The following is a 22,504-nucleotide window of genomic DNA, read 5'->3' as shown; positions in this document are numbered from 1 at the left end:
TCGGGAATAAAATGAAAAATAATTCCACACCGTTTTTCTTCTACTTTAAAAAATGTGTTTTTTTTCGTCATGATAACCTGCCACTCACAACATGGCCGACGTAATAACACGAAGAAGCAACCAGAGTTGCGACAGCGTCACTGCCTGCTTTCCGGCAGTCTTCCTTTCCCACATGGTTCCAAGCTAACGTGGAGCTGCTGTGTTTTGGAGGCTGGTCCCCAACTAACCGGACTGAAAACCACAGACGGATATTTCGCCACATGAGAGCTTAAGGTCAGAGAGAAATGGGTAAAACTAAAACAGCCAAGTTTAAACGGCCGCAGTTCAACTCTGTGGGCCTGCCGGTGAGCGCCGTGAACGAAGCGGACGGTCCGGAGGAAGAGCTCGATGAGGACAGCTGTCCTGCTGCTGAGCTGCTGGAAAAAGTAGGAGCATGAAGTTTGATTCATCAAACCCTCTGAGCCTCTGTAAGGCTGAGCTTTATCCATTATATACTAGGTTCTATTATAAAACGCTGTCATTATGTCTGGCAATGTGTGAAAATATACACATCTATAATAGTGCCATAAATTATATAGTTGCATCGTCTGTCTACTAGGAATATTCATGCCCATTTATTATAATTTAGTTACCTTTTTTGTTTGTTTTATCGACGTGACATATTGACTTTTACACTAGTTTAAATTAAATGAATATTTAGTTTTAACATAAATGATTTAATTTTCACTTGTATGCTTTATCTTAGATTTAACGCTAATTTTGTCTCCTCTTTTAATAGTTTCCCCTCCAGTCTTTTAAACCACTTTTGTACACATCATAATGTTTATCCCCCCCTTTCTTTTCTTTTTAAGATGGTAATAATGAAAAAATGTTGTGTTGGGTAGAGGCAGCTGATATCACTCTGTCATGCTGATAAGAAACAGCTGAATTGTATCACACTATGTTGCATCTTTCATATTTGTCCCACGGTTATCAATGAAACTCATGTATTTATTGAGTAATTAACACATTTTATTACTTTAGGACATCCAAAAATCTTCTACCAGTGGGGATTAAACAAACTGATCTTTTAGCCACCAGTTTCAGATGTGATTGCTTCTGCTTTAAAAACAAAAAATGTGAACTCTACTTGTTTGTTGGAAGGGTAATAAACAAAACCAGATTTTCTCTCCAGGAAAAACTAAGCCAGCGTTGGATGAGCACTCTAATACTTTTACACGTTGTTGACCGTTTTTTCCTCCCCGATCTTTACTAAAAACACTGCAGAGAATAAATAATTTCTAAACGCCTTCCTAGATCAGCTCCAGCCAGCCGTCAAGAAGAAACCCGGTGACAATCTGCATATTTTTCAGTTTGGTAGAGCAGGAAGTTTATCTAAACATAGAAGCTTTGGGTCCAAAGCCTGGGACAATCGCTATGCATGACGATAAAACAACTTCTGCTTTGTTTTGTATAAACTTGTGTTTCTTGATTAAAGCTTTTCAAACCTGTGAAATGAGTCACAGATGTTTGGCCTCTGTTCTGCATTTGGACATCTATTTGTGCTTTAGCAGGAAAAAGAAAAGCTTCAAATTCATTATGCATGTTAAGTTATTCTGCTCTGATTCACAAAAACAAAACAATTTAACAGCCTGTATTTGGGTTTTTTTCTCCAGTTGCAGAGTCCCAGTGCAGACATTCGAGAGTTTGCCTGTGCCAGCATCTCTCGGGTGGTGCAGCAAACCCAGACCATCCCTGGTTTCCTTCAGAGGGACGCTGTCAGACGGCTGGGCCCCATGCTGCTGGACGGCAGCTTGGCCGTCAGAGAGACAGCTGCTGGGGCGCTCAGGTGAAGTAGCTGACTGCAGCGCAATATCTGTTTTTTAATCACTTATTTCAGCCCTGAAGAAAACTCAAAGTAAATGATCAGAGTTTCATGGTCAGAATCCACTTCTTCTTCTGGCAGGGTTACCATGATGGAGGTTTTTAGCCTCCCCTTCACACTGGCCGAAAAACCAACTTAAACCCGGGAGCAATGGGCTTTTAGTGGCAGTGGGAACAACTCACTGACACGTGTCTACCCAGGTCAAACAAATAGGTAGGCGACCAGCGTTAGAATTGCCTCGCCTCTGAATGCAGAGATTAAAGTATTCCGGTTAGTAGCGATTGCCAGTGGGTAAAAAAAATCAATCGAAAATAAATTGACAGTAAATGAATTTTAAAAAACACAATCGAAATCCTTCTTGCGTTTGTCAGCCAAAAGTAGCAAAGGAGCGCTCTGAAACTAACAGTATTAGCCAAACAGAAGAAGAAGGGGGCGGGTGCTGTTTGTGTGTTTGCCGGGGGCTACGGCAACAGCCGATGTACCAGCGTCAATAACTGACCATGTATGAGAGTTAAAAATACGAGTTTGTGATTTCCTCGAACATGACCTGTCATTCACATCAGATATAGATGCGCTTTTGCCATCTTCTGGCCGCTTTTGGTATTGGATTTTCAAAAGTCAAATTTAGTGTTCAGTCATTCATGCAATCTCTGATCCCATGCCCCCACACCCTCCTGGCATGGCTTGAAAATGTGTGTGTGTGTGTGTTAAGGATGGGACGGTTTATGAAAACCGTCCGAACCGTTCGGTTCGACTGTCTCTGTTCGGTTCGCGTGTGTTTCGAAGCGTTTACACTCCAGAGCAGAAGGTGGCGGTACTGCGACCAAAGCCAACCACCAGTAGTAAACAAGAAGGAGAAGCGAAGCAGCGTAGCCGGGTGTAGCAGGGAAAAAAATGAGTTGTTGTGGAGAATTGTGTGGGTATGGCGAGTGGGAAAGAACAGGAGTTGGAAGACGCGCCAGCAGCACTTTATAGGTCTGCTGTATGGGACCACTTTGCATTTAGAGTGACCTACGATGACGGCCGAAAGAAAGTTGTGGATAAAAGTGCAACAGTGTGCAAGCATTGTGCAACACGTTTTGTTTATGCTAACAGCAACATGACCAACATGTCAGGCTAACAATCAACATATACCGAACCGAAAACCGTGACCACGGAACTGTGAACCGAACCGTGGATTTTGTGAACCGTTCCACCCCTAGTCTGTGTGTGTGTGTGTGTGTGTGTATATATATATACATAAGTTTCCTGCTGTGTTGAAAAGGTTCCGGCTCAGGATTTTTTTTCTTTAATCCCTGTTAATGGCATACTGTGGGAACAGCAGAGCCGGATGGACCTGCTAATTTACGTGATACTATTAAACGCAACGTACGGACGTCAGCACTCCGTGCCACGGTTGATATAAGAAGCAGTAACAACTCTCTTTGGGTTCCATAAACATGAAGCAGCACTGGTGGGAGGGATTTTGAAAGTTAATACAGTGAAACAATAAAGCATACTGACTATGCCCTGGCTTCCTTACATGTTGCTCGCCATTGTTTACTTTCCTGATTTCTTTCTCACTTGTTAGACTTTCTCACTGGTTAGACTCCGCTTTTTTTGCCAGTGGGAAGGGAACCGTATGCCGATTGTTAGAAGGTCGATCCATTTTTAAAAAACACGCGCTAACCTGGTATTTTCAATAGGAAAGTGGCTTAAGAAGGGCAGCTCATGCTGTGGTGTCTTTGCTCTGTGACTCATATGGGATCTCTGAAGTTTCTGATGAGTGTTCGTCTCCCCACAGAAATCTGAGTGCATGTGGAGGTCAGGAGGTGTGCGAGGACATGGTGAAGCACGATGTCATGACGCCGCTGATGATGCTGCTTCGAGAGGTGAGACACCACTGCCGCTTACAGCTCACTCCATCTTAGCTGCTATTTGTCATCAGGCTGTTATAACTAGGGTTGGGAATTGAAAAGATTTTCACGATTCCGATTCCCTTTTCGATTCTATGAAACGATTCGATTCTTAATCAATTCTTTTTTCGATTCCAATTTGGGGGAAAAAGGAGAACAAACAGTTTGATTATCAGAATCAACTTTGTTTACTTAACTATTGCACAATCTTACAAACTCAAAAAGATCAAGATGTCCACAGGAAATGTGAAACTGGAGTAACATCTGTGTTTAAATGAAAAATGAATACAAGAACAAACTTAAATAACAACAATGTCTAATAACAAATGATGGGATAATAACCTTTTTTAAATAACAAAAAATACTAATTATAAAACAGTAGTAGGGAAAATTAACAGTTCTTTTGTAGAAAGATGAGCATATCTGCTTTTTCTGGAAGGATACGGGATCTCTCAGCACTTAAGGTGTCTCCAGCCGTGGAGAACACCCTCTCAGATGGGGTGGAGGAAGCCTGCACACAGAGGTAGTTTTCAGCCAGTCCAGATAGCAAGGGCAGCGTATCTTGCTTGTTCCACCACCACAGTGTGGCGCTATCCCTGCAGGGGATGGAGGGCAAGCTTTTATAGAGCTGGATTTCCTGATCTACCCTGTGGGCTAAGGAAAGACGGGGCTTTGATTCACAAAGTGACCGCAGCTCGTTGTCTTCCTCCTCGAATAGTTCTTCCAACTTGCGTAAGTTGCGTAACTTGCGTAAGTTGCGTAACCTACGTAAAAAAACGTGACGTAAGTCGTGCTCCCCAGAGCCGGCGCTCTCGGCTCTGGTGCTGCGGGAATCGAAAAAAGAATCATTCAGCGAGCTGCCAAACGATGCCATGGAATCGGAAAATACGGAACCGGTTCTGAACAGGAACCGGTTTTCGATTCCCATCCCTAGTTATAACTGCAGGAAAGAGGTCCAGTGGTTCTCTTTTAGATTTAACTGGTTGAAAGTTTTGATCTATTGTCCACCTCTAGAACATAAATCAATTCCCTATTAAGATGTGTTATGAACCAGTTTAAAACAAATATTTGTGTCCACCTGCTGGTCTGCTGATGTTAGGGTCAGATTTCTGTTTTCTTTCCAGTGTTGTGCTGGTTTTGACACTGCAGCTGTGGCGATGAAAGAGCAGAGCAATCCTGTGGAGGATGTGGCCAACGAGGCCGTGAACCTGCTGTGGAATCTCTGGTAAGCTATCCGGGTTTTTTCCCTTCCTGGTATAGATGTTGCTGCAGTAAGTCCTATTAAAGACAAACAGGCCCACAGCATCACGGATCTTCTACCATGCTCAAAAAGACAAAAATATTATTGTAGTCCCGGTTTTTTTCTAGCTCAGGGGACTGCAACCTTTACAATCTCAAGAGCCAATTTGGACTTCAGTCTAGCTAATAAAACTTTAGAGCTGCAAACATTTCCAGGTCTTTATTTTATTATTTTTTATTTTTTTTTTAAATGATAACTCATTTGACAAATATCTACCAAAAGTTGGTGATATTTTTTGGAAAATTGTGCTTGGAAAAAACATTTTCACAAAAGATCTAAAATTTATTTCTAATATAATTGGTTGAATTATTTTGTGAGTATAGAAAAGATTTTAGTCTAGTCTAGCTAACAAAACTCATTTACAAACATGTTCCCCTTTTTAACAAAAATATGTTATATGTAGTCAATATCTACCATGGAAAATGTGTCCCTTTTAAATAACCACAGTGCCTAGGTTTTGAATTAAAGAAAGAAAGAGAATAAAACAATTTCCACAGGTTGCTGCTATTTTTGGAGAAAAAAAGAAATATTTTCTCCACTTGTATCAAAAAAATATAATTCTGTTAAATTACAGTAAATTTTTTGGGGGGACTTTAAAGGAATAGTACACCCAAAACATGATTAGCCTTCATTTTCTACTCACCCCCATGCTGAACAACACTCTGGAGTACTTTTTTGATATCTCAAATGCATCTGGAGATCTGGGAGGCTTCTTGCTGTCTGCTGACATTCAAATAATGGAGGTCTATGGCGCCCGAGGCAGAAAGGTCCATAAAAGTCCACAAAAAACGTGTCAATATTCCTCCATACTGCTCGTCCAATGTATTCCAAGTGTCCTGAGTGGGTAGCATCCAGAATTTACTCGAAACGAAGTCATTTAGAATGTTTTAGAGCATAAACAGTAGTGTATAGGATTTCCTGAAAGCGCGTTCACGAGTCTACGGAAACCGCGGCAGACCAAACCAGATGAAAGTGCGCATTCAGCTCGGCAAAGAACTCATGCTCTTCCTCAACACTGAAGTCCTCAGACATTTTTTTCGTTGTTTCTGTCTTTGCACAGGTAAACAGCACATTTCTTCTTCTACGCTTGCATTATCGGCAGAGCAGACGCTGAATGCGCACTTTCATCTGGTTTGGTCTGCCGCGGTTTCCGTAGACTCGTGAACGCGCTTTCAGGAAATCCTATACACTACTGTTTATGCTCTAAAAACATTCTAAATGACTTCGTTTCGAGTAAATTATGGACGCTACCCACTCAGGACACTTGGAATACATTGGACGAGCAGTATGGAGGAACATTGACACGTTTTTTGTGGACTTTTATGGACCTTTCTGCCTCGGGCGCCATAGACCTCCATTATTTGAATGTCAGCAGACAGCAAGAAGCCTCCCAGATCTCCAGATGCATTTGAGATATCAAAAAAGTACTCCAGAGTGTTGTTCAGCATGGGGGTGAGTAGAAAATGAAGGCTAATCATGTTTTGGGTCTACTATTCCTTTAATACAACAAATCAGTGGAGAAAATGCTGAAACATGCATCTGTTAGCGTAGCTATATTTCCTTTTTTTTTTTTTTTTTTTTTTTTTTTTTTACAGTGTCCTGTCTGGCAAGGTGGCAATAAGAATAATTGTCTTGATGCCAAAAGGAGCCCAACAGATTTTACTTTCACAAGTGTAGCGGTATCGCAATTGCCATACCGCTCCACTTGTTTCATGTATATAAATTGCTTTATTATAATTATGCAGGGAGTTTTACAGTTCATATGGACACTGCAATGTAAGTAGAGCAGAAAAACAGAAGAAGAAGAAGGAAAAAGAAAAAGAAAAAAACAGGACAAAAGATGAAAGAAAGAGGAGATAGGAAGGAGACAATGACAAAACATTTTCAGTCTGCTTCAACACCTGTAATGAGATGGAGAAAAAAAAAAAAAAAAAAAAAAAAGAACAGCACAACCAAAAAACATGGTACGAGATATACAATAAAGCAAACACCTTGAAACTATCACTAAAGTAATATTATTAAGTCTGACATGTACTCTGTGTTACCTGAAGATATGAATGTGGGGTTTCTGTTTGGAAGTGAATCTCTAAGTACCTGAAGCCTAGCACCTGTAGTTGTTTGTGAGGGTGAACTTGTGCATGTAAAGTTTTAACCATAGAAAAAAAATGCTGAATAGTGGTTGTGGAGAGCCGGAGAGGCACACCCCCCAGAGCACTGAGTCCAGCGCCGGGAGACCCAAAGCCCCAGGCGCCCAAGGGGACCCCAGAAGCGAAGGCACCAAGGCGGGGCCAGCCCCGGAAATCAGACCCCACCAAGGCAGGAGGAGAGACAGCCACGAGGAAGCCCCCCAGCCACCGCCATGCCGGCGCCCCGGGGAGCCGCGGGGACGAGTCCGCGGGCCCCGCCGGCAGCCGGCCACCCCGAAGTAGGGCCGGGCGCCGAACACCAGCCCCCCCACGGCGCCGACCGAAACGCCCCAGCCCCACAGAGCACCGAAACACGCCCCGCCCCCCCGCACCAAGCCCCGGCGACCGGCCGCAACACCCACCGCGACCGCACCACCCAGGAAAACACTAAGACGGCCCCGCCCCCGGCCGGGGCCCATGCGCATCCGCCGCGAACCGGCCACGAGCGCCGCGGGACCCCCCCCAAAACGCCCCCCCGGCCAAAAGCGCAGCCCCACCCCACCAAGACCGATGCCAACAGCGCGCAACGAAACACACCGCGCACAGAATCACCCCGAGAGCAGAAAAGCCGCCCGGCGCAAAACCGCAAGAGGAGCAGACCGCAGCCGGCGCAACCACCCCCCCCAGCAGCCCGAGGGGCAGCACAAAGCCAGAGCGGAGCGAACCGCGCCGCCCCCCCACCGGACGATGCCAAAGCAGCCCAGCCACGTCCGCCACCCCCCCCGCAGCCCGCACCAGGCCCCGACACGCGGCCAGAGCAGCTCCGCCGCCCCGGCCCCCCACCACGCGCCGGTCATAGCCACCCCAGGCCCACACCCGCCCCGCAGCCCCACCCGCCGCGATCAGTGGGAACAGAGCAGCCCCGCCATGCCTCCAGGAGGGAAAACCCACCCGAATACCCAGCCAGCGCAGCCAGCCCGCCCAGACCGGCCCCCCAACACTACCCCCGCCGGAGCCGCCCGGACCCCCACACACCAGCGGCGCGCCGCCAGCAGGACCCCCACCCAGCAGGCCCGCCTGCCCCCCGAGAAAACAGACATGCCAAACCCCCCAAAGAAAAAAAGAGAAAAAAAAAAAAAAAAAAAAAAAAGGGGGCCCCCACAATGCGACAACGGACACCAGACACCGACCCGCCCGCAACCGCTCCCCCCCACCGAGGAAGAGAAAAAAAAAAAAAAAAAAACAAAAAAAAAAAAAAAACAAATAAATAGGTAAATAAATAAATTAATTAATAATTACAATTAAAATAAATAGGCAAGAGGAGAAGTGCGAGCGGAAAAACCGGAGCCCAAAACAGGACCCAAGACCCGCACCCCACCATGCCGCGCAGCTCCCCCCCTCCCCGAACCGATACCACAGAACCGGCATAGGAAAGAAACACCGCCCAGGAACCGGCATCGTAGCGAAGGCACCGGCACCGACCCCGAAAATCCCCGAACAACACCCAGCCCCACCCCGAAGCGGATCCAGTCCCAGGCCCCAGGGATCCGAGGCCCCAAGGGCACCCCACCCCCAGACAGGAGCCCCAGCAAAGCCCCGGCCGGCCGGGGCCAGTGGAGAGGCCGCCAGGAATGAGCCAGCAGTCCCCCGGGCATCCACCCCCAGCTCCACCAGTGCACCGGTGAGCCCCGACGCCAGCCAGCGGAGGGAGAGCAGGACGGGGGGAATGGGCTCCGCACTTAGCGGAGACTTGAGATGTATTTGGGAGAGGGTGCGGTTGAGACCCCAACCTGGGAGAAAAAAAAAAAAAAACACACCATCTCAATCATGCCTTCCCTCCCTAGTGCCCCCACTCGTACCACAGGAAAAAAAAAAAAAAAAAAAAAAAATTGAATAAAATAATAATAATAATAAATAAAGAAAATAACAACGCAGACACACATTCACACATAACACTCACATCCAATAATACCAGGACCAAAAACCCGGTGACACCGGTGGTCGGTCCCGGGACTATCGGATGACCCCATAAGTGAACCTAAAATCCGGATGTGAGGGGAGGGGAGCGGCGACACCGCCACACCAACCCATCTCTTTCCTGCTTCAAGCCCGGCCCCCCACCCCGCACACGGACCGGACCACCCCCCGCAAGAGCCCCCCCCGGGACCGGGGCCCACCCATCCCGCGCCGGCCACCCAACCAGAACCGCCCCCCCCCCCCCCCCCGAAAAGAACAAAAAAAAAAAAAAAAAAAAAAAAAAAAAAAAAAAAAAAAACCTTCAACCAGGCACTTCATGCCCCTCCATCCAACCTTCTTTGGGGAGAGCAGAGGTGACAGCCCCGCCACCAGCAGGCCACCTAGGCCCCGCAGCCAGCCCCAGCCAAAACCACGGACCAGGTGGCCCGCTCTTCCTCCAGGCCCCAGACTCCAGGCGGCAGCCGGAGAACAGGGGTGTGAGAAGACCCCGATCCTCACTGCGCCCGCTCGAATGTGGTGTTGTTGCGTGTTGCTCTCAGATGCAATTAAAACTGGGAGTACCAAGAGGGGGTGTCCGGCACACTCCACCCCCCCTCCAGGAGATAGACGGTGCCAGCACACCCTCCCCCTTCGACAACCCTCAACCCTCAATGTCTAGATGCGAGAGGGGATGGAGGAGGCCGACCGTGGTGAGGCCCATAAAATAAGCCCCCCCCCGGTGGCCCTGACCCCCACCCCCCGAAAATGCCCTACATAGATGTGTGTTGTGAAAATGATGTAGATGGAAGTGTCTAAAATGCAAAATAAAATTGGGGTGGGGGACGTCATCAGAAGGTGTGGCCCTCCAGTAACGACCCCCTCCCCAAAAACCTACATGTGTGGCCGAGTGATGGAGCAGGCAGAGGGAGGATTTCGGGGATGGGGAGCAAAGGACTGGGGTGCCTGCTGCACTCCCAGGGAGCCAGCTCCCCCGCTGACTCCAATAGGCACCCCCGTTCCCCGAGAGCCCCCCCAGAGAAGGGGGCCCCACCAGTTTCACCACCATAGCCCGGGGGCACGGGACCGGCAGCAGGACCCACCAGCCAGCCGGGCACGGAGCCGACTCCACCACCCCCCCCCCCGTCCTGTCCATCCAAAAAAATAATAATAATAAAAATAATAAATAAATAAATAAGTAGATAAATAAATAAAATAAAAAAAAATAAATAAATAAATAAATTAAATAAAAAAAATAATAATAAAAAAATAAATAAATAAATAAATAAATAAAAAAATATAAAAGGAAGATAAGAAAAAAAATAATAATAATAAATAAATAAATGAATAAGGGAAGGGACAATCCCAGCCGGCCAGCCAACGCGCAACACGCAGAGCCCCCACCCCGGACGAAGCCCCACCAGGGGGCAGCACGGACCAGGACCAAGACAGGGAGCCAGACCCAAAGCCCTTCAAAGATCTTCTTCCCTCTATCACCACCCCCCACCCCCCCCTCCGGAGATGTAATCCCTCCCCTACAATAACAATCAAGCTACTCACCACACAAGCGACAGAAGACATCCAGGCCGAGATCATACCTACTCCCCCTCCCTCCCCTTCCCCCACTTACAGAGTGCAAACCCGTGAGGGGGTAAGCACTTGCCATAGGTGTTAATGTCCATGCCCCCCCCCAGCCCAGCAGGCCCCGAGGCACCCCGGCACACCAGAGGCCGTGGCAGCAGGGACAGACAGCCAGGCGTACACCGGCCCAGAACCCAAGCAGCACTCCCCACAGAACCCGAACCCCCGAACCCCCACCGGGGACCCCGCCCAAGGGCAATGCGCCCCAGGGATCCCAGGCCCAAGGAGCCACCCCAGACCCACCCCGCAGTAGGGCCGGGCAATGCCCAAAAACCCCCGGCTCCGGCGCCAGCACCCCCACCCCGATCCCGGCCCCCGAACGACTCCCCCCAACACCGGTCCCACAGCACCAATCCGAAGAAGAAGAAAGCCACACAACACAGCTAAGCGCAAATCCCGAGCCCCACTCCAAGCCCCGATCCCCCCGCCCACACACCCCCTCCCACACAAAAAACAAACAAAAACAAAAACAAAAAAATTATAATATTCTCCCCCTCACCGGAGAAGAACGGCCGCAAACAAGCCAGTGCCCAACACCCACCGCCACACCACGAGGACCCCTCCACCCAGATGCTCCTCCCCAGCGTAGCTATATTTCCAAAAATGATCTGACTCTTCCTCATTTTTAGCCAAAGGGATGAAGGGTCTTTGTTAAGCACATAAAGCTCCAAAGGTTGCAGACCCCTGGCCTGGGCAATATTTATCTTTTAGACATTTCGCTTGCAGGAGTATTAAGAATAAAATCCGATGCTCCTTCAAGGAGTTTGATCGCCTCTATAAATATGCTGCTCTTTAACAGTTGGTCTCACTCACCTGTCATCCTTTTAGCGAGAACAGCGGTCAGGCGGTGTCTTTGTTCAACAAATCCGGGCTCTTGGATGTGGTGGTCCAGTGTTTGGAGAGACACCATCACAACGTGGAGCTGGCCGTATCTGCTGGTAGGTCTGAAAGAGATAGCATGATATCAGTTTATGCTGCTGAACAACAGATTTACATTAAAAAAAGATCAAATGTGTTTACAGCTGCTTTTATTTTAACCAGCTTGCAAAAAAATTTTTATTTTTATTTTTTATCAAATTATATCCTAAAGAAGAAAATTCATCTGAATCTTTTTTTGTTTTTCTTTTTAAAGGCTTAAAATGCAAATAAACTGTTGGTTGTTTATAATAGCAACACGTTTCCTGTAGCAGGTATTTAACAAATATAACAATATTTGGATTTCAAGTTGCGGTTTAGTCCTTTGATTGAAAGGCCAGAGGAAGTGGGTTTTTATTCAGCTGTTTTAAGCCAATTCTATTTCCTCCAACTGAAGTTTGGCCGAAAAGAAAGATGACAGTAAAGATGTGGTGATAGCTGCGCTTTTAAACAGTGTTGTTTTCGTCAACGGTGATAAAATTATTTAATTGACGCTCCTTTCTTTCATGACGATAATGAAAACTGATGAGCTAAACATAGATCTTTAATGACGAAAACATTATGACTCGTAGGTGAGAGTTTTCGTCAACGACGACGTTTAAAATGCATCATTGTGCTGTAATCTGTTAAACAAGCTAATCAGTATCAGCCTTGTTGCTACGTCCTGTTTGGTGACGCAGCCTAGCTGGCGTGCAGCAGTGCACATTCTGCATGACCAAAGATGGACCAATGCAGCACCGGCAGGGGTTAAATAAGCCGAAATAGTCTGGTATTGCGCACTGAACTCTAACAAACTGCTCTTCCAGCTGTGCTTGTGCAGAAATTTTTCTTTGTGAGCACTAAGTCCGAGGCCACGCTTTGCTCTCCAAAATGAACGTTGGCTCACAGCAGTATGGCTCCTCATGCTCACACTACTTAATAAACTATATGTGGTTGATCATTAATAGTTTTTGTCGTAAGACTAAATCTAAGATGACTGTTGAAAACAACAATTCTTTTAAAGGTGCATAGTCAGATTATATTCCTATAAGTAAAAACCATTGGATATGAATAAAATAAGGTAGTTCTTATATAAAAGTCCTTTTGAAGAGCAGATTTTCTTTCCCAAGGACCCATCAGCTGCTGCTTCCAGTTCAAATCCCAGGCTGATATTAAAGGACTGGATGTTGCACGTTGGTCAAAGTTGGTTGTAGCTTTTTTGGAGCTGATGTTCTCCTAATGTTACCATTAAAAACAGGATCAGGCTAAATAAGGATAATAGTCTGAGAGTCAGGTGTGTTTGGTTTTATCTCTGTAGATTTTAAGCCCAGAGGATTTTCAGAGCAACCTTTTCATGAAATTACGTATCTGATTAAATCCAGTGTTGCCCCAGTGTCGAAATGTAAAAAAATATTTTATTGATAATATTTTCCAAGTAGAACCATGATTGTAAATATCACAATCTCTTATTTCTAGGTGATTAAAACAGAAAAAGTATCTAAACTTTCGATCCTCAACCAATTTGTTTTCAAAAATAAACACCTTGAAACCCCTTTGAAAAATTAGCTGAAGCCTCAGACTGTATAGACTCGCATCTTGACTATAACCGCAGTAAACTTGGACTTATTTGGTTAAAGCATATTTATTCCACGAAGGTTTTAGTGGACTCTGTGAGAAGTTTTGCTTAGATATTTTATTTTTGGATAGACATTAAAGTAGCATCTTTATTTATTTTTTTTGTTTAAAGGGCTGTAAAACCAAACCCATGTATTAAACTGTTGGTGACCTAATTTAGAAACTCTAAAGCCTCCTTTATTTTAAAAGGATTTAGGGGGGAACTTTTTTTTTTGCCTAATGTTGCTGCAAAGTAAAAAGAAGCTCCACCCCCAGAGGCTAATACCGCTATGACTGCAGGGATTAATAATATTTTAGAAGACCGTCTGATATGAACCAAACTAAGTTAGATCGCTCTCTGTTCCTCAGCTCACTGTTTGCACACTGTGACTGAGGAGAACCCTGAGCTCCTACGGAGCATGAACCCCGCTGTGCTCGGAGCTCTGGAGAAAGTGCTACTGTCATCTGAGCCAGACATGGCGCACACTCTCCTCAGGACTTTAGCTGCAGGTAAAATTCATCCTGTTTTCATGCTCATCATGAAATGACTCCAGGTCTCCTCAGTGCCTGCCTTGTATCTCAGGTACGCTGTGGAACGTGAAGACCAGCCTGCCCGCCGCCCAGCAAGCTCAGACCCTCAACGCCGTCGTGGCTACCCTGTCACAGTGCCTGGATTTAGACACGGGCGTGTTGATCCCTGAACTCAGGCGAGCAGAAAAGGCTCATTCCAGAAACACGACCCCAGCGACGGACGCAGAACCACAGGCGGAGCCTGTCGAGGAGGAGATGGACAGAGAGGAGGAAGCACCCATGGAGAAGAAGAACGGCAAAACTCAGAAGGTCGACGGCGACTTCGCTGACCTGCTGCCTGTAAGCAGACTCTGATTATCACCGAACCATGTGAAGAGATTTACACCTGCTGAACATTTTTCACACTTTCTTTTATTACAGCAACAAAACTCCCCATTGTCAGTGTACCTTAACTTTTTTTTTGTTTACTTTTGGACCCCGAAACAAAATTCATTACAACTAATGGTATAATAAATTACCGGTAGTTATAAATATATAACTACAGCTGTTCTGTGAAGGCCTAAGCGGTTTGAAGACTAAAAACACCAAAGACGGGTGAGAGGTGAGGCTGAGGAAAATATTAAAGTAGGATTAGGCTATATATATATATATATATATATATATATATATATATATATATATAAAAAACCTTCTGAGTTTTGCCGTTCTTCTTCTCCATGGGTGCTTCCTCCTCTCTGTCCATATATATATATATATATATATATATATATGCTATTTAATTTGCAACTGCAGCCACACCGAGAAGGTGCCTTCCATCTACACAGATAGTCTGAGCAAAGATGAGCTCTGAAAGATTCAAAATCTAAGTAATTTTCTGTGAAATAAATGTATTGTCTGTTTTTTAGCAGAAAAGTACAATTTTTTTTCCCAGATCTGTAATACATCGGCATACACTGGTTAAATCTTCAAGGTGTGACAGCGCCATTAGCTGATGAATTAGAGGCGGGGAAAAAATGATCAGTAGATCTAGTTTTTCTTTATGATGTGTCAAATTTGAAATAAGAAACTGCAATAATTCCATATTAAAGTGTGTAATGTTGAGCACTTCTCATCGTCCATCAGGTTATTTTAAAAGCAGCCTTCCGTCTCAGAGTTTAAGTAGCTCAGTTTCACACTTTAAAGGAATAGTACACCCAAAACATGATTAGCCTTCATTTTCTACTCACCCCCATGCCGAACAACACTCTGGAGTACTTTTTTGATATCTCAAATGCATCTGGAGATCTGGGAGGCTTCTTGCTGTCTGCTGTCATTCAAATAATGGAGGTCTATGGCGCCCGAGGCAGAAAGGTCCATAAAAGTCCACAAAAAACGTGTCAATATTCCTCCATACTGCTCGTCCAATGTAATCCAAGTGTCCTGAGTGGGTAGCGTCCATAATTTACTCGAAACGAAGTCATTTAGAATGTTTTTAGAGCATAAACAGTAGTGTATAGGATTTCCTAAAAGCGCGCGCCTGCGAGTTCACGACGCTACGGAAACCGCGGCAGACCAAACCAGATGAAAGTGCACATTCAGCGTCTGCTCTGCCGATAAGCGTAGAAGAAGAAATGTGCTGTTTACCTGTGCAAAGAAAGAAACAACGAAAGAAAAATGTCTGAGGACTTCAGTGTTGAGGAAGAGCATGAGTTCTTTGCCGAGCTGAATGCGCACTTTCATCTGGTTTGGTCTGCCGCGGTTTCAGTAGACTCGTGAACTCGCTTTTAGGAAATGTTTGGATTTAGGATGTTAAAGTCTTTCTAAGTTCTCAGGTCCTTAGGAAAGAAGAAAAAAAGGAAAGTAGATCATTTTAAAACAACAGAAAGGACAAACTCTTCAACAACTGGAAGCGCTGTGGTGAAAAAGCCTCAGGTCACCCTGCGTGCAGACGGAGGTCGAGTTTGGACCGGGTGTCGCACGCCTCACGGTTCATGCAGGGACCGCTGACTGACTGTCAGTCGACGCCGGCGAGACGGATCTGTCCCTCATGGCTCCATCAGGAGCTGATCCCCAAAATCATGTTGACGTTCTGCAGTTTCCCTGTAACATATGTAGACATGGGGTTTCATCTAGTATTTGGTCATAATTGGAAGTTGCTTTTTTAAGCAGGCTGCCACCATGTCCCAGTTTAACGTGACGTATTTTAGTACATCAGCGGGAACGAATGGCGAGCGGCTGAAGCCAGACTGGGTGATGGCAGCGCCGGCGGTCTGATGTTGACTCACTTGGCTGTTTGTTTGTGTCCAGAGGGGTAAGGAGGAGCTGAGGGAAGCGACGGCCTTGCTGACAGCCCAGCAGACGTCCTTGGAGATCATTGTCAACATGTGCTGCTCTGACGGTGAGTGTTGAGGGCGCGGACAGCAGCGCTGACCCCGGGCACCTCTGACCGGGGATTTGAGGAGAGAAGCAAAATAAAATCCTTCATTGTTTCCTGTTTGCACTGTTTGAATTCTGTTTAGACCCATCTGATGACGAGTGGGAGGAGGAATCGAGCAGCGACGAAAGCGACATGGCGGCGGACGGGCTCTGTGACGGAGCGTCACACCTGATGTCCCCGCTGTGCCTGTCAGCCGAGGTGCAAGGCGCCTTGATCAACTACAGCATCCCAGAAAAGGCAAACGCTCTCTGCTTCCTCCACCGCACCTCACACCTAGTCCTACTCAAGCTTAGTTGGATGAAGTCGGCCGGTGAACAGGATGTCGCTTCAGATCAGGCGTTTTGATCCAGACTTTGATTAGGCCATTGGCTCATAAATACGCTTTAGTAAAATCTACTTCAATTTACCTTAATGTTTTCCCTCCACTTTCACCAAATAGACCTTTTTCACAACAACCGGAAGCTGCGTCTGAAAGGGCTGGAGCACTTCCTGTTTTACTCTAAAAAATGTCTCTCCTCCGGTGCTTTTCGTCATCCTTACTTAGTTTGCCAACACTTTCTTTCGCGGATGCGGAGGAAATCGCTGCGGCGAATTCCCCCACCAACAAATCTGTGAAAGGATACAAGTTCTTCCACGAAGAATATATCCACAGCTATCAAGGTAAGAAAAGACGTAGCTTAGCGAGCTAACCGCTAGCTGCAAGATATGAGCTACACAAACATCGTAATGAAGCCTAACTTAGTATCTAAATTATGTGGAATATTGGAGACGGACATAGTTTAAACTTTTCAGTTATATTTTGACATTCTGAAATTTGTTTGCCACTACAGTTTGTGAAAAACAGCATGCTAGAATGTTATGTTAGTTCTGAGATTCTAGATGATGCTTGATGTTGAAACTATGCTTTACTTCTGCATGCCTGTAGTGTCAAATATTGTCGAGGGGCAGGTAGTTGTCAGAGCTAGATGCTTCAGATCCATGAAGAAAAATGAGGAACCGCACAAGCTGCAGGTTTGAAACGGTCAGAAAGCCGGTTGGCTCTTGTTCGTTGGTTCGGGTTCCTGTTCATGTTTGACGGCTGAAGAACTTTCACGTACGACTTCTGGACTACTTAGAGCTTATTCTAACATTTTCCTGTTCAGTTGTTACTATTTGTTTTATGTTTCTGTTGCGGTTGCAACATAATCTGTGGGAATGCATGATAGGACAGATATGGCTGTTTTCTTGCCCCACATGAACAACCAGGTACAGAACAAAAACAACTGCGCCGAGACTGAGCCATTTTCTTAGACTTTTATGCTAACGCTATAGCCACCGGAAGTTGTCAAACCCCACATCCGCTTTAAAACCCGGAAGTGTGAAAAAGGTCTATTCCCTGTCCCAGTTGTAAAAAGGCATTCCCCATGCAGCATCATGCTGCCACCACCGTGCTCTAGCATGGCTAAATCTGTTGAAGGTATCAGAGAAAAGGCGGCTGAATATAAACTGATGCTATTTTTTTTTTTCAAAAAATAATAAAATATACATTCTTTTATTTCCTACTTCAAATATATAAATGTCCCATGTGTTTTGTCACATAGTTTACAGTAATTTGTTGTTTTTCGTGAGAAAATGTGATAAAGCTCATGGTTATCTCTACTTGTGGAAGGCGCTGTGTGATTTTTGAGCCCCTTCTCTCTCCTCTTGTTCTTATGCTTTTACTGTTTGGTATTTATATAAACATTTTTCCTCTTGATTCCAGGTCCTTAAAAAGTCAACCTTCCCCAGCCAAGAAGCCATTGATGTGTGCAGCGAGAGTCCATCCTGGAGGGGCCTAAAGAAGAGGTAGCTGACTTTTTTTTCTTCCCTATTCATATTAGTTGCAGCTGCAAACTTTTCTGCACCTAAACTTTTTTTAAAATGTCTCCTCTGTGCAGGATGCAGCGGGTTCAGTCCCGGGCGCTGACCTGCCTCCACAGCATCCTCTCCACCATGGATGCAGAGTCGCTGGGCGGAGAGGCAGCCCTGCAGGGAGCAGCACATCACCTGTCCTCGCTGGTGTTCGGAGCCGGAGGTCTCACATTCATGATGACAATTTTAGGACATTAGGAATCAGTTTAGATTCATTCCATGAAAACAGAACACAGATCTGTGAATTATTGTTTCGTTATTCTGTTTCAGAGATCCCTAAAGATGAGGAGTTTCTTGAGGCTGTTATCAGCGCCATGCGTTCTCTCCTGCAGATAATGGCCTCCAAGAACATTAGCCAGGTACTGAATACGAAATGGTTCTGTCTCAGTTAAAAGTTTTCATACTTTATGGTTAATATTACATGAGATAAATACCATAGTTTAGCTTTATACAACCTTTAGGATACTTTATAACTGGATCTTTATTCCTACAAAAGCCCTGTGTAACTTTTAACCCTAGCATTAATTAAATTTAGGATTTATTAAATGATTTATTGGGTCAATATTCAGCAGTTGCTGCATCTTGATGCAGGCGGTTCTTCGCTAAAACCTGCCCATGTAAATTCTGATGTAGGATTTCATCTGGAGAACTTAATGTGGCCTCAACTTTACCAGGAACTCCATGACTTCCCATTCTGCTGTTCGAAACTGTTCTCTACTTTGCCAGTAGGCTGTTATGGAAGCAAATCGTTACCATATTTGAAATGAAAAATCATTTTTTAGAAATGCTTTTTCATTTTAAGAATGTGGCTGCATTGTTTGACTCATAAATGAAATTAGTAATCAATAATCCTCTTTGCATTTTCATTTTCTTCTTCAACACTGCACATCCTTTTACTTAATTAAAATTAAAAAGAAAAAGACATTTGAGATTTATTTTTCAAAATGTATCCCAGCAAATAAATACCAAAATTCAATTTGAAAAGTCAAATATGAAAATGAAAAAGCATTTCCAGAAATGGTTTTTAATTTAAAGAATGTCGCTGCATTATTTGACTCAAAAATGAAATTAGTAATCAATCATCCTATTTGCATTTGCATTTTCTTTTTTAAGACTGCACATTTTATGCCATAATCAAAGAGAAAACACAGCGAACATTGCGTTTTCGTGGTCTGCTTGCAAAGTACTGTCCATAACTCAAAAACGAAAAAGCATACTGAGTGGCGTCAAGTAATGCAGCCACATTCTTAAAATGAAAAAAACATTTCTGAAAATGCTTTTTCATTTTCAAATTTTACATTTCAAATTGAATTTTGGTATGAATTTGCTGGGGTACATTTTTTAAAAATAAATCTCAAATGTCTTTTTCTTTTTCATTTTAATTAAGTAAAAGGATGAGCAGTGTTGAAGAAAATTAAAATGCAAAGAGGATTATTGATTACTAATTTCATTTATGAGTCAAACAATGCAGCCACATTCTTAAAATGAAAAAGTATTTCTGAAAATGCTTTTTTATTTTAAATTTGGTAACGATTTGCTCCCATAGGCTGCTGCCTGTCACTTTCAGGGGAGCTAAACCTGGAAATTACAGGTCTAGCGCCCCTGGTGGGTATGACAGTGTTTTTTTTCCCTGATGTATTTTATTGTTGCCTTTCCTGAAAACTGTGCAGTTTCAGATTGCTGTATTTTTACAGCTACACACAATACAAATATCTATTATAGAACCATTTTGATCTTAAACATGTAAACAATTGTAAGAAATAAGATAAATTCTGAAGGACGAACGGTATAGAAAACTCTTGGTAAACGTCTGTAATAGATCTATTTGTCATGTTAAAAAAATCCAAAAGCAAACTATTTAATCTCGTCTTATAGGTAACACATATAAATAGATGCTGATTTGTAGCTTTGATTCAAGGTTTTATTCATGAAGCCACTCGCTGTTGGGTGTTTTTTTTTTTTCAGTGCATGACCCCCCAGCAGCTGATGAGCCTGAGCGAGGCAGCCACCTGCTGCGACATCGTCAGCGTAAGGGTTAACGCCGTCGCCATTCTGGGCATCACTGGAAGCACATTAGCCAAAGAAAAGGGCACGGCGCAAACCCTCCAGGTATCACTTCTTTTTCCTGTTAGTTTGCTTCAAATCCATACTTTTTGCTCCCGCTCTGAAGTTTTTCTATTTATTTTTTGCTCCCCCAGATGATCGGAAACGCCTTGCTTCAGGTCGCTACGAAAGATTCCAACCTGGTTGTGAACGGAGAAGCTCTGGACGCTTTGTTTGACGTGTTTGCCGATGGCGAGGAGGCAGAAACAGCGGCTAAAACCATCAGCCTACTGCCTGCACTTAAGGCACTTCAGCCAGTCTTCAAGGCCAAGGTTTCTACAGATGAGCTAATTATTGATTTACAGTTTTTGATTATTTCCAGTTTCTTTTGTACAATTTTCCCCAAAAAATGGTCAGATTGAATTCATTAGTGTCTAATTTCTCCAATAAGTCAAGATGTTTATCTGTCCTCTGTTTCCTCAATAGATCCGTAAAGAAGGACGGGGTAGTTACAGCCCTGAGCAGCTGTGCGTGTTGGACAACATCAAAATCAACCTAAGGAGATTTATCGGTTATCTGGAGAAGCTGGTAAAGAAATAAGGACTTTGGGTTCTTCATACTGTGAGTCGTGGAGACGGTATGAGAAGGATTGGATGTGAAAATATCAGTTATTTATCAATTTTTTTTTATTAATTATCTTTTTTTCTCCTTTTTTCTTTTGCTTGGTAAAAGTTTTAATATTTGTCCAAAAGAAGAGGTGATGACATATCAGCTAGTGTGAAAAAAAAAGTGTGAGAAAAAGTTTAATAAGAGTGCAGTTAATAATTCATTGGTATCCTTTAACATCCCAAGTGGTAGAAGGAGGCCTACTTTTGTTGTGAGGAAACCACAGACTGCTGCTCTTATTTGGAGTTTAACGGTAAAATGATCCATAAAAAGTGCTTTTATTAAAGTTGAGATATTACTGGGATATTTTGGGTAACGTCGGTTTCTAGAGACCTTTTGAAATCGGGCTTTGAAGGCCACATTTGTAGTTTTGTATTTTAAAATGGCTGCGCAGATGTTTCAGCTCATAGAGAAAAGCTTAACATGTCTCTTAAAGATAAAGGAGATTAAATGAACTCTTCCACACTGAGCCTAGCTGAGGTTTAAACACCAATTCTTCTCTCCCCTGAGAACAAAAGGAGGCCCACAGCATGATGCTGCCATCGTTGATGTTGGTGTTTAAATGGTGGGTCCATCATATTTGGCCTCACCTTCTTTACACCTTTACTGAATCCCTCCATGGTCTGTTGCAAACTGCAAAATGGATTTATTGCCTTCTTTCAAACTTGGATTTTCATCTTGCGATGCCTGTTTTATTTGTAAAAAAAAAACAATAAAAACCACTTGTTCCTAATAATGTCCTCCTTTGTTTGTTTACCTTATAAGATTCCAGTGAGATTCTAATATGTGTTTGTTACAAGAGAAAATTGAACATTGTTAAATTGATCTGAGTATTTTCACACGGCTAAGTTCACAAGGGTACAAAGCCGAAATGTTATTAAAAAGGCTTTTTTTTTTTTTTTTTGAATTTATATTTCTTTACATCCAAACTTCAAAGCTTCTTAAAAGCAGTTTTTTTTTTTCTCTCAGAAAAATGACTTTCTACACTTATTATTGAAGGGAGCAGGAATTAGCAGGGACCGCAAAGGGTGCTAAACTTGTGTGAAAGAAACTAACTTATCTAATTCAACCAAGCTATGAAAAAAAACTGATGCATCATATTGAATCTCAAGCTCAGATTTAAAAATGTTCAGCAGTTTGTGTTCATTTTATTTAGAACTGTTTCCCACACAAATGAAGTTCTTAGCAATAATGCAAACATTAGTAACCATCCTTGACCAGTTTGGAGTAAAGGGAGATGTGACGTTCCACCTGGAAATATTCTTTACACATTTGAAATTTTCTTCCAAAATGTCAAAAAATTACAAACTGGTCAAAAACAACTTGACTTATGTAATCAAACCACTGAAAATCGATAGACTTTTTGTTTGTTGAAGGTCTTATTCCAAACTCTTTGTGATGAAAATAGCTTAAAATAATTTCTTCTAGAGGAAAGCACATTTTAATCTAAGAAACAGAAATAATCCAGAGCCAGCTCATTAAATTAGAAAACAATGAAGTTAGGTTATTTTACTAGTTCAACTTAAGTCAAGTCAAACTTTATTTATAAATCGCTTTTCATACAAATAATATAGTTCAAAGTGCTTTCCACAAATAAAAACATTACCCCATTGTAATTGAACATGGAATAAACATAATTACACCCCATCACCAACGCACACACACTACACA

At 43.7% G+C, this 22,504-nt stretch overlaps 1 protein-coding gene across 1 annotated transcript; it reads left to right on the top strand.

The window, feature by feature from the left end:
• The first annotated feature begins 139 nt into the window (after window positions 1-139).
• Window positions 140-21,522, top strand: heatr3 (HEAT repeat containing 3). The gene is made up of 15 exons (XM_038282624.1): window positions 140-425; window positions 1,656-1,828; window positions 3,648-3,735; window positions 4,884-4,984; window positions 11,608-11,717; window positions 13,657-13,797; window positions 13,871-14,157; window positions 16,105-16,195; window positions 16,317-16,471; window positions 17,976-18,058; window positions 18,151-18,287; window positions 18,395-18,483; window positions 20,090-20,233; window positions 20,323-20,499; window positions 20,654-21,522. Exons 1-15 carry the CDS (start codon window positions 285-287, stop codon window positions 20,765-20,767), a joined length of 2,031 nt encoding a protein of 676 aa, XP_038138552.1. The 5' UTR covers window positions 140-284; the 3' UTR covers window positions 20,768-21,522.
• The last annotated feature ends 982 nt before the right edge of the window (window positions 21,523-22,504 follow it).

Source organism: Cyprinodon tularosa, unplaced genomic scaffold, assembly GCF_016077235.1.
Source record: "Cyprinodon tularosa strain WSP-4 unplaced genomic scaffold, ASM1607723v1 ctg186, whole genome shotgun sequence".
NCBI classification, from domain to species: domain Eukaryota; kingdom Metazoa; phylum Chordata; class Actinopteri; order Cyprinodontiformes; family Cyprinodontidae; genus Cyprinodon; species Cyprinodon tularosa.
The sequence above is the reverse complement of the archived record's forward strand: the minus strand, read 5'-3'. Positions and strand labels throughout refer to the sequence as shown.